This window comes from Tinamus guttatus, unplaced genomic scaffold (genome assembly GCF_059628265.1).
Source record: "Tinamus guttatus ecotype Peru unplaced genomic scaffold, ASM5962826v1 Tinamus_guttatus_pri_ptg000153l, whole genome shotgun sequence".
Classification (NCBI taxonomy): Eukaryota; Metazoa; Chordata; class Aves; order Tinamiformes; family Tinamidae; genus Tinamus; species Tinamus guttatus.
Genome location: NW_028288687.1, coordinates 236,153 through 255,434, shown reverse-complemented (window position 1 = coordinate 255,434; position 19,282 = coordinate 236,153). Strand labels below are relative to the sequence as shown.

The 19,282-nt window shown below is 48.1% G+C and overlaps 1 protein-coding gene across 2 annotated transcripts in view; it reads left to right on the top strand.

Annotated features, from left to right (window-relative positions):
- DNAJC6 (DnaJ heat shock protein family (Hsp40) member C6) overlaps positions 1–19,282 on the top strand; it is a 42,630-nt gene continuing 23,348 nt past the window's right edge. Inside the window, exons 1-2 of one of the 2 annotated variants that reach the window (XM_088522400.1) lie at positions 1–108; positions 11,024–11,168. In XM_088522400.1, the coding sequence (XP_088378526.1) occupies positions 11,156–11,168 (13 nt within the window). In that variant the 5' untranslated portion in view covers positions 1–108; positions 11,024–11,155. Of the gene's footprint in view, positions 109–10,963; positions 11,169–19,282 lie in introns of those variants that run through there. The other variant, XM_088522399.1, reaches the window with a different exon arrangement.

The following is a 19,282-nucleotide window of genomic DNA, read 5'->3' as shown; positions in this document are numbered from 1 at the left end:
GTGCGGGGCCGGCGGCGCGCGCAGCCCGCCCGGACGAGCGGCGGCGGCTGCGGCGGGCTCCGTGCGGCCGGGCGAGCGCGGCGAGGATGAGCGGCGCCGCGCGCGGAGGTAAGGGAGGCACCGGGCGAGACGCGGGCTTGGCCGCAGCTTAAACGCTGAGTAATCCCCAAAAACGCATCCTGGGCGGCTGCAGCATTGCCGGCTAAGAACGCTGTTATATAACGTGCTCGAGGTGACCGATTGCGAGGAAAAGTGCTTCTCTTCTCAAGGTACCTCCTATTGCTGCCTGCTGGCAATTTAGGAGGCTGAAATGAGTGAGGGCATAGCCGGGAAATCAGCATTTAGCAACTTAAAGCTATCCTGCCCTATACAGGCAGCAGCTACGCAGGGATCGGCACCATCTCCTCTTGCATCCAGGCATATCAGCCTCCATGCAGAAAAATAAAGGGATGTCCGAGCTTGAAATAATTGCAGTTTATATCTGAACATGACTGCACTTCTCATAGAAAGGTTAACGAGCTGTGGATTTAAGTTGATGAATATTGATGTAAAGGCAGATATTCAGCCCTTTGCAGCCCCTCTGCTGCCGAGCTGACCTTCAGAATTGCTTAGTTTGTTATTCTGAGATAGCCATAATACTGCATTCCCTTTAAAAACCCCATCGCTGTCCAGAAGAAGAAGAAAAAAGGGATTCATTCACATAATAATAGATTTGCTTCAGCGTGACTGAGGCAGCCGGGGCTGCGCGAGGGGTGAAAGCCGGCGCAGGCGATACCAGCGCGAGCGTTATCGGTCTGTTTGCAATGCTGTGCTGCATCTAATTCCTGTACTCAAGGTATGTGCTCACGCTGCCGGCATTATTTCTGGATTACCGGGACTTTAAACCCTGAAATTTAACCCATTTGTGATACAGCTGCGACTCCCCTTATTATCCCTTGATTTTGGGTACGGCCGAGGAGGGGGGGAAGCAGAGGGGGCGGAAAACGCCGCGCAGGGCCTGCGAGACGGACACCTCCGGCCTCGGGAGCTCGGAGGAGGCCTCCATCTTCCGGAGCCCGCGGCAGCCGCTGGCTTTTGGCCGCAGCCTTTCCCGGGAGCGCGATCCACGCGGCCCGCGCTATATTTAGAGCCCCGGAGCGCGGCTGGACGCGGCGCAGCGGCCGTGGCCGTTAAGGAGGCCCCGCGGCTCGTCCTTGAGGCGGCCGCGCGCAGGGTAAGCGGCGGTTCGGGGCCGGCTCCGTTAACCCGGCGGTTCGGGGCCGGCTCTGTTAATCCGCTCCGTGTGGTAATCCCGGGCGGGCGCCGCGGCGCGGACGGGGTGTTCCGGGCAGGGGGACAGCATCGCGCCGCGAGCGGTGGGTGACACGGCGCGACGCGGAGCTCGGGGCGCAGGCGGGCCCCGCTGAGGCGCATCCAGAGCGGATGCTGCCATTTCCACGCAATTTACCATTTCCAATCCGTAAAAACAAGATTAGGGAGGCTCTGCCCTTATATTCCCACCGGTGGATAAGGCAGCTGTGGGAAGCCCTTTAATGAGACTGCTATAAATACCGGTTGATTTGCAGTAAAATATAAATAATGTTTCATGGCTGCGGGCGGCAGCACGAGGCCCTGTTTGGCTGGGCATGCCATGCCAGGCATTGCTGCCTCCCACCTGGCTGCATTCCTGGCTCCAGCACGCAGAAACAAATGAGAAATTAAAAGGTTGCAGAACTCGTCCACTTAGATGCCTCAGTCTTGGCTGGAGAATGGAGATGCAGAGAAATTGCATGCACGGAGAAAGACCATGGAGGAAAAACATGGCAAAGGCCAGGATCTTATCCAGGTCCTCTGCCAGGGAGGGATTATTCTGCAGGAAATTTGTGAGGCTTATCCTTTCCACAAAACACGTGTCTTGAAACAGGGGAAGAAGAAAAAGAAGAAAACCTTTTATCTGAAATTTGTTATCCTTGGATTTCTGCTCCAAATAGCAATTCTAAAGGAGAACTTCACATAAAAAGAAATTTACTTCCTACCTAGTAAACATTTTCTACAGTGAAATTTTTATGCAACAGGTCCCTCAGCACTGATCCTCTAGGCAATGGCATCCCGTACCCCAGCGCAGTATTTAAAGCAGAAGCAGGGACACGGGTTTATATCACAGGCTGAAGTCACAGCCACCTTTGCCACTGCGGGAGCAGGGCTGCTCTGCAATGGAAAAAGGGGCTTTTCCCGCTCTTAACCCTCTTCACCGCCACCTCTGCACCACTCAGGTCTCCAACGTTTGTCATGGGTGGCAAACGTTGACTTTTGAAGGGGGCTCCAGCTCACTAACCCACCTCATCCTCCGCATTGCCCGGCCTTTGCACTCAGCCAGCGGCAGCAGAGCAAACCTGAGGTGTTTTTTGCGTTGTGGGGTGCGAGGAAGGCGAGCGCTCTGCAGCCCTGCTCCTGCAAACATCGATTCCCAGTGTCTGCCTCGGGCCCCACCAGGTTTCCCAGGGTGTTTGAACTGAAGCACATGTAAACACAGCGGCCGCACTGCAAACCCTCTCCTGCCCGAGCACCTCGCAGCCGGGTGGTACAAGCCAGCCCTCCAGCGCTGCTGCTTGAACCCATATAAATGCTCATTAATTATTTCCTCTGCTCAGTGATGCCAAAAAGCTGAGCTAGAGGCCTGTGGAAATGTGAGTTCCCCAAGCTCCTGCGCTGCCCTTGCCGCTGCCGCCCTCCGCACGGCTCGGGGCAACGCTGCCCGCGTCAGTGCGGTGGCCGCGGCAGCGCCGAGTCCTTTCTGCTGAGTCAAGCGCCTTTCCTGGGGACGCTGCTGGATCGCGCGGCCACCAGCATCCCGAGCTGGGCGACACGGCGGCCTCATCGCTCTTGCGCCGTTTAATTCGCCGTCGGCATCCAAAGTCAGGAGATTTGGCTGCGAACCATCCCCACATCGACGCAATTAAATGTCTCGCGCCTTGAATCGCATCCAAGCCGTTCTTCCAGAACTGTGTATTAAAAGCAGCAGCGTGGGGGAGGACAGCCTCGTGGTGTCTGCTTGGATCTTACCTGAGAAATTATGGTGAGAAGAGCTATAAATCTGCACCAGAGCTGCCCCAGTGAGGTGTGATGAAGACCTGCAGGTCTGTAGATACTGTGAGCTCAGGCAGACACCATTTTTTCATCTGCTTTATAGAACAGCCAGAATAATGAGCCTCTAAACATGATTCTTCTCATTATGATCATCACTACGTTCTTGAAACCAGCAGGATGTAGAAACAGCTTAATGGAGAAAACAGCTTAACGGGGAAAACTTCAGCTCCTGCTCTTGCCCTGATCCCGCGCTGCTGAAACGGGCCCTCCCGGCTGGCTCATCCCTCGCGTCGCGCCAGGACGTGGCCTCGCGCAGGGGACGCGGCTGCCGCCCCACGCGCTGCCGCCCCACGCGCCGTCCCGAGCCCCGCGGGTTGTGGGGCGGCCCCGCGAACGGGCCCGGAGCCACGCGGCCACCGCCGCGTTCGGGGGCTCTCCATCCTCCTCACTGCACTCACACATCCCTCCCCGAGCGTTAAGGAATTGCACAGCGCTCTGCAAACCCAGCCGAGGCGGTCTGGGGATTCATGGCATCAGCCGTGTCGAGTGAAATATGAGCTGATTTCACTGCGCATTCATTCTGATCAGGGAACTGACCATTTACCACAGGAAAACCACTCATTTCCTCTAGTCTTCAATCCTTTCTTTGAATCAAATGACTTAAAAATACGGGATTTTTCCAAGTTTTTTTTTTTTTTTCCTTCCTAATGAAAGTAAAATCCTGTCTGACTTGCTGCTGGAGCCAGACACTGAGCACAGCAGCAGTAACTGAAGCTACCCTGGGATGACTCATCTACTGTACGTGTAAGAAGCTCTATTTTTTTTTAATCCTTGTTTTTACTACCAAGCTTTTTCCAATGCAAGCGACACCTCCCTAAAAAGAAATTCAAAATTACACATATCCTTCGCACGTGTTTAGAAATGCAAAAATCTGGCCATGAGATTGATGCTGTTTTAACCACAGTGGGTGGTGGTGGGGAAGTGATAAGGTCATCTGCAGCTATGTGTTATTAGAGCATGAACTGAGTAATTAGGCTTTGAAACTCACTGTTGCAAGCAGCTGACTAAGTTTAATGCAGTTAAGCTGGGATTTTCTAAGGCATCAACTATAGGCCTAGCTTTGCTTCAGCTCTACTTTAATATAGACCTTCCTTTGTTGGGAAGGGGCCTGTCCCCGTGGTTCTGAACTCAAACCTTCCACGAGTCTAAGCAGGATTAAACATGCACATATTTCACACACTTGCAAACAGGCTTTAGGAGGTTTGAGCCCAGATTTTTTATGGTATTTAGCTACTTATCTTGCAGGGAATGGGGAGCTACAAAGGAATGGTAGTTACGCACCTAACTTTACCTAAATACTTGATTTGGGCCTGAGCAGTTGTATGAATGGCTGTGCAGTCTCCGGCTTTCCAACAGTTTGCAGGCTAGGGACTTCCCCAGCTAACAATGCCATACACCTATTTAATTTATTTTATTTTTCCCCATGAATTTCTCCAAGCTCCTTTTGAAGCATATAAATTTTTAGCACCTCTGACAAGCCCTGACGAGCAGCTTCACATTTTAACTTTGCTGAGAAGCCAGTCAAACACTCGAGTACTTTGCAATAAAGTCTGGTGCTGTCGTACTGCATCTCTGACAGCATCTTAACAAGACTAAAAGACAAGAAATAAAAATATGCAGACCACTGCCACACTGCTTAATGGTTTGTGGTGTCACAAGGAGGGAAGAAATAATCGGAAAGGAGATAAGAACACTAGTCACAGCGTAAGTCACTGGAAAATCGAATGAAAAGACAACGACGATGACGGGAACTAATGCGAAGTGGGATCATCTGTATACGTCAAATATATTCCAAGGCCAAGTTATCTGTCTGTAACTCTTGACCCACAGTGAGAACACTGAGTACCGCCTAAGAGAAGATAAAAATCAAGGAGAAGGAGAGGGCCATTATCAATTTGGACACAAACTTTCCAAAGTTTCTTAGCAAAGCTTAGCTCTTAATCCAGACAACTTTTCTGAGCTACCTTTTCTTCTTCCTCCTTTCTGGGAATCACCCTGCAGATACGCAAGCTTACCAGCGCGTCCCCGTTGCTTTGGTAGATAAACTGGGCAAACACAACTGCTTTGGAAATTATCTGCAGAGGTTTCTGATAGCACGCACTGTGAAACCCAGCTCTCAAGGCTCTCGAGCTCACAAAATGCTTCCAGGATAATTACAAGTTTTGGTACTAATATTAGAATGTGTGCTTTTATGTGAGCATTTGCAATGCTTTCTTTTCCATCTGCATTCTTGGGAACAAAAGTTTCCTTCACCAGATGCTTGTGTAAGGACAAGGAACACCTTCTGAAATTAAATTAATGGCTATTGTTTGACAAACACTTGTGAATACCTTCTTTAACATTCAACCAGCTCTTGCTATCAATAAGGCTCTTGATATTCCAGTTCAATTTAGTTACAGTGAATGCTCTGGGCTTCCTGAAGGCGAGCAAAGATTTAAGCAACAAATCCTGTGTCTAATCTTGAAAGACAAATCGGAAACTTTTTTCTCAAGACCACACTTACCATTAGAGATGAAGCAAACACCAGTTCAGAGATTTTGGAATATCATGGGGGATTAGGAGGGGCTTTAGATCTGCTGACCCCTCTCTACCTGACCCATTTGCTAGTGGCGAGCTGCATCCCACCCTGGTAACACGTGCTGCCTTGCACTGAGTACCCACCACCATTTGGAGACTGCCACAGTCACCTTCATTCTCTAAGAAATCCCAGCATGGACACACCGGTTCCTGTAGCCTCATATGGAAAAAGGAACCACGTGGCCATCCTTGACCCCAAATCCCGCTTATTTATCCTCAGCCCAAGTCCAGGTAGGGGTCTGAAATTGGGTTTTTGGCTCTGTACCAAGAGCCCGTAACCATTTAGCCCTCACGTGCCCGTTCTTGGGGCACCCGAATCGACGCTGCCGGCCGGCACGCGGCACAGGAGCGGTAACGAACGAGGCCTCCTGACACCAGGGCAGGAAGCACCATCCTCATTTTGTACCTGCACCAGAGCCCTTCCTACGTGAAGGCACCCAAAGCTGCAGCTCGCGTTCACCTCCCACTGCACAAACACCAGAAACTTGTTATCTGGGAACAGGAGCTGCAACAGGAAGGCACCTGGAGAGGGGTGCCTTGTCGCTTATCAAACCTCCCCTGATAACGAGCTGGCAAGAAAGAAACCCTTAATCATGCTCCCCAATTACCTTAACACATCCAGAGCCTGCAGCAGTGGTGAGGAATTGTGAGAAGGGCTTGTGCTAAAGAGGGAGGCCCTGCTAAAATGATATAAGTGCCCAGGAGCCTGCCCAACTTCAAGGTGGTCCCTTACCTAGGATGTGGCTCATCCTTCCATCCTTCCATCCTTCCATCCTTCCATCCTTCCATCCTTCCATCCTTCCATCCTTCCCCTCTTCTTTTTAAAGAGAAAACTTGTACAGAGGGCACTTTTTTCCTTTTCCACCTCTCCTTCATTGGCTTCAGAGAAGATGACTAGTGAGGTAAAGCTCTTGGCTGTGTGTGTAAATGTTTTCCTTTGCCTCTCTTAAGGACTGCAAGTTTTCAACAGTTGTTCTTTTGAAGTAGAGTTGGGAGATGGTCTTTTGGTTTTCTTTTCCTTAGGACAAGAAGCAAAGCGAAATGGCTGATATTGCACGGCATTGTATTAGCTTTTGGTGACCTTACTTAGCTGCTGTTACTTCTGAACTATCATTATTATTTTAGTATGAGCTTTTTTTTGAAGTGAAATTGGTTTCAATCTTAGCAAAACTCTCCTTTTTTTATTCACTATACTAGACTTTACTCAAAAGGGAAATGCACTCCTTCTCTTACTTCATTTTTCACATTTTTAAATTCTTTTTTTGTAACCTTTGGGTGAGAGGGGGAGAAGAGAGTAGCAAATGCAATGAGGATGTACCTCTTTCTTGCAAGTTCATTTGAGTGACACCATAGGGCTTAAGTTTTTAAGGCCTCTCTTTTATGGATGGATGCACTATGCCAAAAATAAGATAGAAAAATCGAGGCGTTATTCTTCTGTTTAGGCCAGTCTAAAAACAGTAATCTGACAATTAAGGTTATTTGTTTAGGTTTTGTATGCTCTGAAGAGGGGAAAATGCAGTTCTTGAAATTAGGTTGCTTAGGTGTCTGACTGCAAGGAATGAGATGCATGTGAACACGAGCAGAATGGAAGAAGTTATTCTACACCGGATTGCAGGGAGAACGAGGGGTCTAGAACAGTAGTACTGTGTGGCTTTGAAAATGCAGATATTTCCATTATTAAAATCAAGACGGTTTTAAAATGAGTCTTCTCATTTACATAGGAAAAAGAACCATTTTCATAATCTTGTAAAGAGAATGAACTCTGTATTTTTCTGTCTGTGGTAGTATAGAAATAATAGGTGGTATCCTGATAGTTTCTGAGGTAAGACAGAGGAAAACTTCTAAACACAAATTTTCAAGCGAATACACGATTTTTTTTTGCTTTATTTTCTTCTTTATCAGAATGAATGTTGTTAACAAAGCCTTCTGTGTGAGGTATCTGAGGCTGCTAGGAAGCTTGAGTAAGCCTTGGTTTTCTTAACAGTCTATGATTATTCTCGGACAATGAGCAGTCCAGATAACGCAGCCCGCCTGGCACTTTTCCTGCTCTTTCCTGTGGTTTTGCATTTCTTGTGGAAATTTTGTGAGCAGGGAGGGCTGTTTATAGTTCACAGAGGACTAGCACTGATCCATGCTTTCTTCCTTCATCAAAAACTCATAGTTTGGGGTATGTAATGCTATATATTACTACAATATTTATATATATTTAAAAAGGTGTTGCTCAGGGTGTTGCATTTATCTATTACACTTGCAGTTATGTTTCCAAGGTCATGCAGCAGCTCGGGAGCAGGGTGAGAGCTTGTTTCTTGGGACTCGTGAGGACCATGCGATCCCTCGTTGTGTCACTAACATCTCCCACAGCCTTAATGGCACCTTCACGCGTTATCATTCAAATGTTGTAGGAACATCTATATCCGTTTGCAGTATCATTAACCACTGCTCAGTAAATCTTGAGGCATATTAATGAATTCTTCTAGGCTGCTGTTTCCCTAGATCTGTCTTCTTTACTGTTGCTCATGAAAGTCATGTGCAATTTAACAAAAAGGAGAAATCATGTGTGTCCTCAGAAGCCCATAGTAAAGGGAGAATAAGGAGAAGGAAAAATAAATTGTTACTTTAGATTACATGTTCTTTGTTTAAACTTTGCATGACACTGGAAAATGCATGGATACAATTCCACTAGGTGCCCTCTTTGCATTTATAGAAATGGTAATAGCATGCAAAGCTGGGCCTTTGAAGCTAGTTTAGTCCTCTCCCCCTGCACCAAAGAATTGAACACGGATTCACAAGAGCATCAAGTTCTGCTTTCTGAATGTGACTGTACTCGACTGCTGCAGATGCAACAGCGAAGTGAGGTAGGAAATGCTGAGCCAAAGGTGGGCTGTAAGGCAGCGGGGATGAGACTGGCGAGGTCTGAATTCTGCAGCTCCTCTGAGAGCAGCCAGCTACAGCTCCTGCTACAGCGAACCTGGTCTTTTGCTTGGCTCCTTTTTCATTTTTCACTAGGGCCTTAATTTGGCTAATAGCAGAGAAGACTCCCTCATGCTGTATCCCACAGCCCCTTGCTGTTGGCTGGTGGGCGAGATGACGTATGGATTTAGGATATGATTTTGTCTAAGCTGCTCTTCCTGAATTAGTGGGTAAAGGTATGAGCAGAGTTTGAAAACGCAGTTTGGAAAGGGCAGCTAGGCCGCACATCGCGCTGTCGTGGCGGGTTTTTCCCCCACCAAATTTCTTTTTTTTTTCTTTTTTTTTCTTTCTTTTTTTTTTTTTTTTCCTACATTAGAAGGCAGTAGGACTTGCTATACTCTAGGTCAATGACAGCAGCCCAGCTTTCTACACCACCAGACATGATCTCTAGTAAATAAATATAAGTTGTTTTTTCTTTTTATTTTTTCCTCTTCTAGGTCATGGCATATTAGCAATGTGAGGGAGGGGGATGTGTTCATTTTGGGAAATATTACTATCTACTTATTGCTCGATGCAAAGTAGTGTATGAGTAGTTCAGTAAGAAGGGAACAAATGCATATGGGCCTAATCTTTATTTCAAACCCTTGACACTACTAACTGTACACCAGTTACATCTGGTTAATTTGTTTAAATTTGTTGCTTGCAAAACTACCAGAATTTCAGAAAATTCTGGGTCACAGATGCATCTCTTCTGTGATGTAATAAAAAAATTGTAGGAGTTACGTAAACAATAAGATATGAAAGGTATGACTATACCAGATGCCCATGACCCTAGAGCATTAAATAGGCAATTTTAATTTTAAGCCAAGTGTCAGTAATATCCCAAATTATGGTTACTAACAGAGAAGTGCTTATTGATGTTATTGCTTAGAAAAATACGGTGGGTTTTCTTCTAAAGCAGAGTACTCTGTCCTTTCTGTAAGAGGCTGAGGGCACAACTGTTATGTCTATGTGACAGGATGGCTTTTTTTTCTTCCCTTTAAACTTGTAAGAAATCAATTTAGAGCCAGTGTAGCGGTCACTTCCTCTGGAGCATCCCGCCGCTCCTCTGCTCAATCAGAAACGCAATTGCCATCTGCTTGCAGCAGCAGCGAGATGTGCAGAGTGCGCTTGGCTCACCAGTTGCTCAAGGACAAATTTTGCATTTGACCTAAAGCGCTTTCGCATGTGAGGAGTTAAACGTGATCAGGCTAGAGCTAACGATGGAGGCGGTCTAGCTGTTGGTGGTAGCACTTCTGCTGCTTGGTGTCACCTGGTTTTAGGCCAGCCGTTAATAAGCGTGGTATGGATAGGTGGGTATGGACATAGGAATGTCACCCTCATGGAAGAGCAGAGCAGAGAGGGAGTTGGGTCTGGTGGGGCTCAGAGCAGAGCCCCGATATCTCTCATCCTTGAAATGTGCCCAAGGGTTTTGGTCCATGGTTGTGCACTGGGGTAACCTTGGCCCGTCTGCGAGCATGTGGGCTAGAGATGTTGGTGTTGGCGGCTACGTGGAGGACCGTCTTGTGGCCGTGTCCCTTTGGAGGTGTCAACGCCTGAGACTCGCGGCGGGCTGGCAGAAGGCCGGCCTCGGCGTGCTGAATGGCGCCTTGCCGTTTCCACGGTGGGGATGAGCCCAAATGGCTGCCAACACCGCAGGATGGGGTCAGCATGGAGGGGAGCAGAGGGGTGATGGGGGTCCCCCATCTGCAGCCCCTGTGGGTCTGATGCGGCCCTGTTGCCCTGGGCTGTGGGGTGAATCACGAGGCCTTGGCCATCCTCCCCTCGGGGAGCTCCCGGGTGGCCATTACGGACCTAACGGTGGTGGCGGGGGGAGATTCCTGCCCCTCATAACGGCCGCGTGGAGAGGGCGGGTAATGGCGCCTCATAACGGCTGCGCTGAGGGGAGAGGCGGGTAACGGCGCCTCATAACGGCCGCGCGGATGATGGGGCGGGTAACGGCGCCCCATAACGGCCGCGCTGAGGGGAGAGGCGGGTAACGGCGCCCCATAACGGCCGCGCGGAGGATGGGGCGGGTAACGGCGCCCCATAACGGTCGCGCGGAGGAGGGGGAGGCCGCCATCCCCCGCCCCGTCACGGCCCCGCCGCTCCGCGCGCGCTTCCGGCGGGGCCTGCGGCGCGGGGCCTGCGCGGCGGCGGCGGCGGCGGCGGCCGGAGCGGCGCGGGCCGGGCCGGGCTGCCCCCGCCCCGCCTCCGGGGGCGGCCGGAGCGCCGGTGCCGAGCCGCCTCCCTCCGTCCCCGCCTGCCTCCCGCGCGCTGCCGGAGGAGCCGCTCCGCGCCTGGCGCGCCCATGAGCCTGCTCGGCGGCTACCGGAAAAAGCCCGGCAGTGATGGCTATGAATCTTTGCAGCTCGTGGACAGCAACGGTGACTGCGGCGGCGGCCCGGAGCGCAGCGGCGGCGGCGGCGGGAGCCCGGCGGCGGGCGCGGGCGGCAGGAGCCCCGCGCGGCAGCCGCCGCAGCCCCGCGCCGACGGCAGCACCATGGACAGCTCAGGTAAGGGCGGCCGGGCCCCGCCGCAGGGCCGGGCCGGGCCGTGCCGGGCCGGGCCGCGGGGCGCGCGGACAATAGCGGCCTTTGTCCGGGCGGCTGCGGGGGGCGTCACCTCCCCGCATGGGACCCAGACCCGCGGCCGAGGCTTCTTCGGCTGGTTTATTCCACACACTCTACATTTACCCTCCCTCTTCCCCCCTCAAAATGGATCTGAGCTGTGTTAATTACCCTTTTGTTAAATTATATCTATTTCCCCCCCCCGCCTCCTGTCCTCTTTAAATCATGGAGCGGAGGAAGCAGATGGTCCTGGTGACTGGTAATGGGATAGAGAGCTTGTCACCTCTAAATCACACGTTCAAATTTGCCAGGGTCACCAGTGGCCAAGAGCACCGGCTCCAGCGGTGCTTTTTGAGGGGTGGGCTGCAATGAACCGACCGCCCTTCCGCTTGATCCCGTGTGCCCGTCGCATCCGCAGCCTTTGAGGATAACTTGGAGAGCAAGCGCTTGTACGGGGCAACACCCCGTTTAGTTGTGAGGGACCAAACTGGATATCTGTCCCTTATCCCAGGATGATCCAGCAGATACCCGTACCCGGTGTGGTTCCCAAGACACTCAGCAAGCACAAGAAACCCTTTATCTTTGCTCAAGAAGGGTAACATTTTCCAGAGCAAAAAAACCTAATGACCAGTGTCTAGATGAAACTTTTATTTGATAAATTTTGCAGTAATTTCAGTATTTTTTTTCTGATGATAAAAGTTTTTCCCCTTTCTTTCACCATAAAAATTTCCTCTCTAGGGTTCCCTGCTTTTTGTTTTGTTTTTATTTACTCTTAGATTTTAGAAATGTCTTAATTTTGTACTATATTTTTACTTGAGTTGCTCATAATAGTATATTCCACTAGGTTCTTATTCACAGTAGGCTGCTGTATAACACTTGGATTCTTACATTGGCACCTGCTGAAATGGTGGGATATGCTAGTCAGTTTATACCATTAAAGCAATTATTGGAATGAGCTCCCCAAAAGCAGGGGCTTTGGGGTGCAGAAGGCGTGTTTGCCTGCAGCCAGGTGTGGGGATCATGCTGTAGCTTGTGTCAAGCCATGACTTTTGTGTAATGTCAGGGTAGTGTTTCATTTGAGTGCTCCTGTTGCAGTTTTTTTGTTCTTTCTTCAGGCCTTTCTACTTCCTGCCAAGTGTAAAAGATGCATTCATGGATAGTGAGACAATACCTTGATTTATAGGCTGTTTGTGTAATACTCACCCATGAATTTGCAATTTCAACAACTGAGCTACTAACTATGAGAGCATCCTAGAGCATTAATCGTATTAATGCTCTCATCAGTTTCGAGGATGCTCTCCCCTAAGATGCATGGGACTGGTCTAGGGTGTTAGAAATCCGTTTCAATTTGAGATCACTTCTTGTTCGCCTTGGTATTCTTGCTGGCAATGCCTTAAAGGCTGCGTAAGTCTTACAGGCACTGCTCACAACTACGCTTAAACAGCAACAAGCCTCAGACCTTAATACAGCCCTGGAATGGAGTTCATGGAGTGTTTTGTGGTACTTTTTATCTAATAAGGGCTTCTTGCTGTGCGTTTCTAGATGTTCACATGAAGCTCAAAAGATCTGCATGAAGTGTGAGACTGAGTTTAAAATCTGAAGGCCATTCTCCTGAGCCTTACTCTGCTAAACACTTGTTGATAAATGGCTAATTTGATCAGTTTGTAGTAAACATCCCTTTCTTTACTGAGTAATGAAATGAGAGAAGTTCAAAGAACCATATCCCCCGCTCCGGTCTGCTCGTGATTTCCAGTGATTCAGTAATGGAAGCTGCTTATTAATTGGGGGACATGATTTATCTTTAGCACTGTATGAAGATGGATGGCTCAGGATAGCTGAAAGTACGTGGTGTTAAAAGGCAAAGAAAAAATAATCTATGGTAATGCTGGTGTTTTGGCTAACTACTGGCAAGGAAACTCCTCAAACCCCATCCTCTGGTTGCTTTTTGGGGGGATACAATAAACAGGATGTAATACTTAAAATATTTGAGACTGTTCCCATTCATGATGCCAAAGTCTAAATTCACAGGATGGGCAGTGGGAGAAGATATTTACATTGAGAGGGAGGAGGGAGGAAATGTGAATCCTTCGGGAAGTAGAAGGGTGATAGAACCTGATGGTATGTTAGCCTGTGAAAGGAAATGTTATTCTTGCTTTTTAGTGTTTTTGGTCTTTCTGTGGCCTTTCTGCCATTAGGACATATTGTGATGCTGAAGTCTAGGCAGTGTCCTTGCAAAAACTAGAACTCATCGTTTACTTCAAACACACCTGCCTTTCCTTGTATTTCAGTCATTATTTCTGGCTTTAAATTATGCTTTCCTTGGAATTATGGTTACGCTATGACAGCTGCTGCTGGAGGTATCCAAAGGGCTGTTTTCTGTGGAGCAGTGAAGTAGCTCTTAGGCATGGCACTGTGTAACCAGGCAGCTTGGGACCCTTGGTGCAAACGTTTGCGCCTGCAGCGTCCTGGTTTGTCTATGAGAGCTCTGCGGTGCTTGAGCCTAACACTTCTAGATGCATTTATATAGCCGGAGAATCCAGCCTTCCTCCTCTCCCCACGTGTTAAGTTTCATCCACACTAGGGCAATGTCACGGACTTTGCTTGAGAACCATTTTGCAAGATGGGAATAACTGCTGGCACAGCAGCCCCGCGCTGCTATCTCTGGGACACTGAAATATATACAGTTTTGATACGATGTACGGCAGTGTCCCTTAACACTGTGTGAAGGAGCAGCTTTGTCTGGAATGATTAAATGCATCAGAACAAGGGGCCCTTGTGTGAGGAAAAACAAGCTTAAATTTGGTTGCTGCCTCAAATACAGACACTAAACTGTTGGGATGGACTGGCTTATATTTAACTAACCTTTCTCTAAATTTAATTGGCATTTTGCTAAGCTTACTGGTGACTTAACTGGGAAAAGAATATCTTGTGCATGCAAGATGGGAAGAAAATGATGAAAAAGTTAGATGAAGCGTGTCTGTATCTTTTACTTCTGTGCTGAGGAAAGACTTGTAAAATTACATGTGTGAAATATTGATTATAAGGTAGCTGCATTAGTCTGAGCATAGAAAAATGGGCCTTTGCTAACCAGGAGATGTGGATATAGATAAATGTTAAGCAGTTACAGAAATTAGGCTGACGAGGATCTTTGCTGAAGGCAAAGTGCTGACAACTCTGGACAAATCCCTGATTGGTTTGAACCAGAACAGCTCTTATTTTATATTGCTACAATTATACTAACTCACATGAGTTCAGGAAGCAGGCCTCTGTGGGTTCTTATTTCTATTTTTTAATAAATCCAAAGTGCTGGCTTTTAATACTTAAAGTACCAACTTTTAATATCGGCTTGTAATCTTATAAATAGCTTCTTTCAATAAAAGTAATTGGCAGTTACAGCCATGCTGTAACTTTCAGGCACTTTGGATTACTCGCTAAATAGTTTTTGGACTAGTACTGACTGGTGCCCTAAAAGGGAACCAAAAGCCAGGGATGGGTTTGCTGTTAGGTATAATAATAAATAGGTAGTAACAAGTATAATAAGTAAAGCAAGGGCTTTGGAGATGCCCCTGAGGCTTAGCTCGCATGTGTAGCCAGCGTGCCGTAGGTGTGACAGCAGAATGTGAGCACTGGGGTGTCCTGGGAGCACTGAGGGTGACTAAGCCCAGGAAAATAAAGCACATGCTTGCTTTTATAACTGATAAACATGTTTTCATCCAGGTTATTGAAAGCTCTTACCCTGCTGTAACCTATGCCATGAAGAGAAGCCTTGTTCTAAATCATTGAACTAAAGAGGTGGCAATTCAAGTTGCTCAAAGTAACCAAGAGCAGGAGCAATTACAGGTGGGGTGGCTGTATCCCCCACTCTGGGCATTTGATGCTTTGTGTGTCATGACCTTATTTGCTTTAAACTTTGTCAGACTTAAACCACTTGAACTGAAATACTGGTCAATGTGTGGGTTAACAAAAATTGCAGCTTTAAATCTCAGCGTAGTCTTCTCATGAGCGTAGAAGTCATGGGACTTCTTGGGTGTGTTAAAGCTCTTGTTCAACTGGAGTACGTGCCCTTAACTCTGTGATCAAGTCTTGAACAAATCCTCTAGAATGTGGTAGTTGCCATGCTCTAACTTAATGAATGTGTCTAACTCAGCTTGGTCTCCAATGGACCTACGCATTACAGGCATACCTCCTAAATACTAGTTGGTCTAGAAAGTATGCTGGATTTTGGTTGAAAGTTTGAGAAGGGGAGAGAAAAAAGCTTAACATGAAGTGAGGAAACACAATGTTGCAAATTCAAAACAAAGAATTTAAAGATAATTTATGTAATATTTTCCTTTTATATTGTATAATTTATGAAAAAAAGATTATAAGATGAGAAGCAGGCAGTGAAGAAATACTTTTAAACTCTTGCTGGGTCATTCATTAATGCTCTCTCACCAACTTGCTGAGTACTGAGAAAAGGGGGTCTGGGAAATGTAGACATATGAGAGTAACAGCAAGAATATACTTGGCAAAAGGAACAAGTTCTAGTCCTAGGCTCTCCCATGGCATTTATAAACCATGTAACCTGCAGAATAGCTTTTAAACACTCGGGGATGGACTGACTTGCAAATGTCATCTCTTGTATTCTGGTGATTACTCTTCAGTGAGTCAGGAGAGACATCTCCACGTCCCTGCCACAGACAAAGGCGCCTCTGACAATGTGCTCTGTGCTCCCTTCTGTGCTCCCAAACAAGGAGGTTCAGTTTAACTCTTTTGTATGCTGGTTTTGGACACTTGAATGGGTTGGTGCCGCTGGTAGTTTTCTTTTTTAAGGCAATAAAGAGAAAAGAATTAGCTTTAAAATACAATTTCATTCCTTTTTTGAAAATGAAGCTAAAAGCCCTTTTTTACTGAAGTCTTGCTTATTGATTAGTTGATGTAAACAGTGTTTTTATTTGTATTTCTGCTTTTGCTTTAGAAATACTGGATTTCTTTAAGAACTAAGACTACATCTATAATGACATGTCTCTAATAAACCTCCACATGAAAAGCTTTGGATTCATATAGAATTAGTTTTTCTTTACCATAGAAAAGGATGAGGGGAAAAGAACTTTTAAGTTTCCCTGCCCTGCAGCGTTATATCCTGTCACTGCTGCCCAGAGGAGGTCGCTGGCCCTGTTCCAGGCCATGCACAGGGAGCTGAGGCATGGAGGGAGTGTGATGCTCCTTGTGGAAGGAATACAGCTCTCGGAGGCTGGCAACGCTGCGGCGTCAGCAAAAGCACGTGCCCAGGAAGCTCCATCCGCCAGGGAGCCCGTGAGGCGCGAGCCCAGACCCTGGTTTGGCAGGTGTCGGCGCGTCACAGCCGTGCGGCGTCACCTCTGTCCCAGCGGGTGCCCAGGCGAGCCCGCCCTCGCGCTTGCTGTGCGCAGGGCTCCTCGAGGCAGCTGTCCGGGGAGCTTCGCTGGGTTGCCAACGGCGTGCTGCTCCGTGCGGCAGGAACGCCCGGCCGTGCCTTTGGGCTAGCGCAGCAAAGCCCAGCAAGCCTTCCAGCTCTCAGAGAGCACCTCCTATCCAGCGCACCTCCTTAAGCAGTGGTCACTTACTCCTATCTGCTCTTTCCTCCCAATATTTACACTGCACGAGCACTGTGTAATCTTGTAAAGGATTTATCTTCATGGCCTGACTTCTCTCCAAAGGCTTGCTTATCGCTTTCGGGAGTGAGCGAGGCACAGGTGTTCCACAGGGTTACTCTTCTGCTAGATGTGAAGCTGCCAAGAAGCTCTCCTGCAGGTAATAACACCACTTCGAGACCTGAGGCACTTCCTGCCTGCTAGGCAGACTATTCCAGGCAAAAGCTCTCCGTGGATATGGTGCCAGCCGATTCCGGGAAGATTGCAGTGAAAACAAAGCCTCACTTAAATTACTTCAGATGCCATAATGCTTAGAGTGTCTGTGCCATAAACCATGTCTGTGCTGAATGCTATATGTACTTAAACATTCCTTATCATGAAAGCAGCATGTAGTGCCTTGAGGAGCCATGGTTTTGCTCATCACCTGCCCAGACTGTCCTTGACAGCCCTTGTAGCCTCCTGACACCTCAGACTTCTACTTTCAGGTCCTGTAGCACGTCCTCTGCCAGCTTCTTGTCTGGTATTCCTATATAAGCACAGTCTGTATTACTGCCTTTGTTTCTTATGCTAACTGCCTACTTAAATAAAGGGTAGTGCTTTACTGCCTTCTCTGCACGTGACCGTGTGTTCTCAAGGAGCTCAGCACGGGTGTATTTCCTCTCTGGGCTGCACACAAGTCAATCACGGTTCTCATCCACCAGCGCTTCTCCAGCAGACCAAGCTTTCCCCTCCTGCCTAAGAGCTGTTTGTCTTGAACAGTCTTGTCTTTAAGGCACTTGCTACAAAAAAAGCCAAACTCAGCAGTTTTTAGGATGAAGTTTAAAATTGTTCTATTGCTGTTTAGAGTCTGAACTTTTTTATAACCTTTTCTTAAACTTTCATTTCACACTGTTATGTGGTTTAGCTTCATTTAAAATGATCATCTGTGTTTAGGCACTGTAGTCCAAATCACTTGTCCCATTGCTAATTCTGCAGTTCCTGGAACCCTTTTGCTCAGACAAAGCCATATCTGTGCTAGAGGATTTTCCTCTTGTTTGCCTTTTGCTTGGGTTTGTGCTTGTTTCCCCAAGAGGAGCACCTGCTCTTTGCCCTGCTTTTTTAGTGGGTCTCATCCTCCTGCTTTAGGAGACAAGACTAGAAGTGTCTGTATTCAGTATAGAGATAGGATTATGTATGCAGGTCTGGACTTCAAACTTCATGTTTTAACAAAAGAAGATGAAAGATTAATGGAAATTGTTTGATTACTGAGGCAAAAAGCCAGGTTAATTCCTTAGCTGTGGCAAAAATACCTTGAAATACATTGGAAGTGCAGTCATGTCTGTATAACTAATGGACTGCTCAGCGCTTCTCATCTGTAACTTAACTTTTTAAGAGCCACATTTATTTTCTCTTAAATAACCTATTGCAGTGAAACAAAAACATACGTATTGAATGTACATGTCAAAAATCTTTCAGAATATGCAGCCTGCTGGATCCATAGGAAGCAAAGAAAGCTCCTGTGGCCTTGGGGAAGGTGCTTGAGTGGCAGGAGGTTTCCTATACCCGAGCCTCCTGGCTGCTACCCCGGTGTCCCTCTCGCCAGGGCAGCCTTCGTAGCCTTCTCAGAAGGGAGCAAAGAGCTCGTCCCTCGGAGCCCTTGCTGCTAGAGAGCCGCTTGCGCTGCTTCCACTGCTGCACTTAGCCACTTGCCAAGGGTTTCGCTGCACTTTGGGCAAGTAATGGTGTGCAGAAGCATCAAATATTACTGATCCTGCTCTAGCAACTGGAGTGTGGTGTCTCTGGTGCCCTCAGATAATTTGTTCTACTTTGCTCACACTTTGAAAACACTTGTGTGTCTCCCCTATGTATTTTAAAACGTCAGTAAGAATGAAACATCTGTACGGGGATCCCAGCTGGACAAGCAGCAAAGGTACCGAATGGTGTTGGCCAGACTGGGTGCTGTTCTGCAGCTTCTCCTCTGAAGGTGGAGAGGGTTTTGTTTGTTTACAGAATAGCACTTTTAAGATGTGTGCTCAGCCTTTTAGGGAATCTAACTGTACCAAAAATCTAGGGCAGTGATGGAGGAGGTGATAAGCGAGACTCGGGTCGTTAGAGAATCTAGTCTCCTCCTGAGTCTGAGGAAAGTCTGCGTTGATGAAGCTTCCGCCCTCCTCAACCCCAGAGCCTGCTCCTGTGCCCTTGCACCCCTCTCTGTGAGACAGGGGTGCTCTAATAACGTGTGGCAGCAGGGCCAGCCCCGCTGCGCTGCGTCTCTGCTCCCCTGCCTGTGCCGCCTGGACACGCGGGTGCTGCTGAGCGGAGCGCTGTAAACGTGATGGGCTCTGACAGCTTCCTAACGCCCAAAGCCGCTGTGGAATCGCGCCCTGCATTGCACCGGCTTCCCCGGGAGCGCTGCGAGCGCGGGCTGCGGCAGCACCTCAGCTGGCGAGCGGGGACGCTGCACGGCCT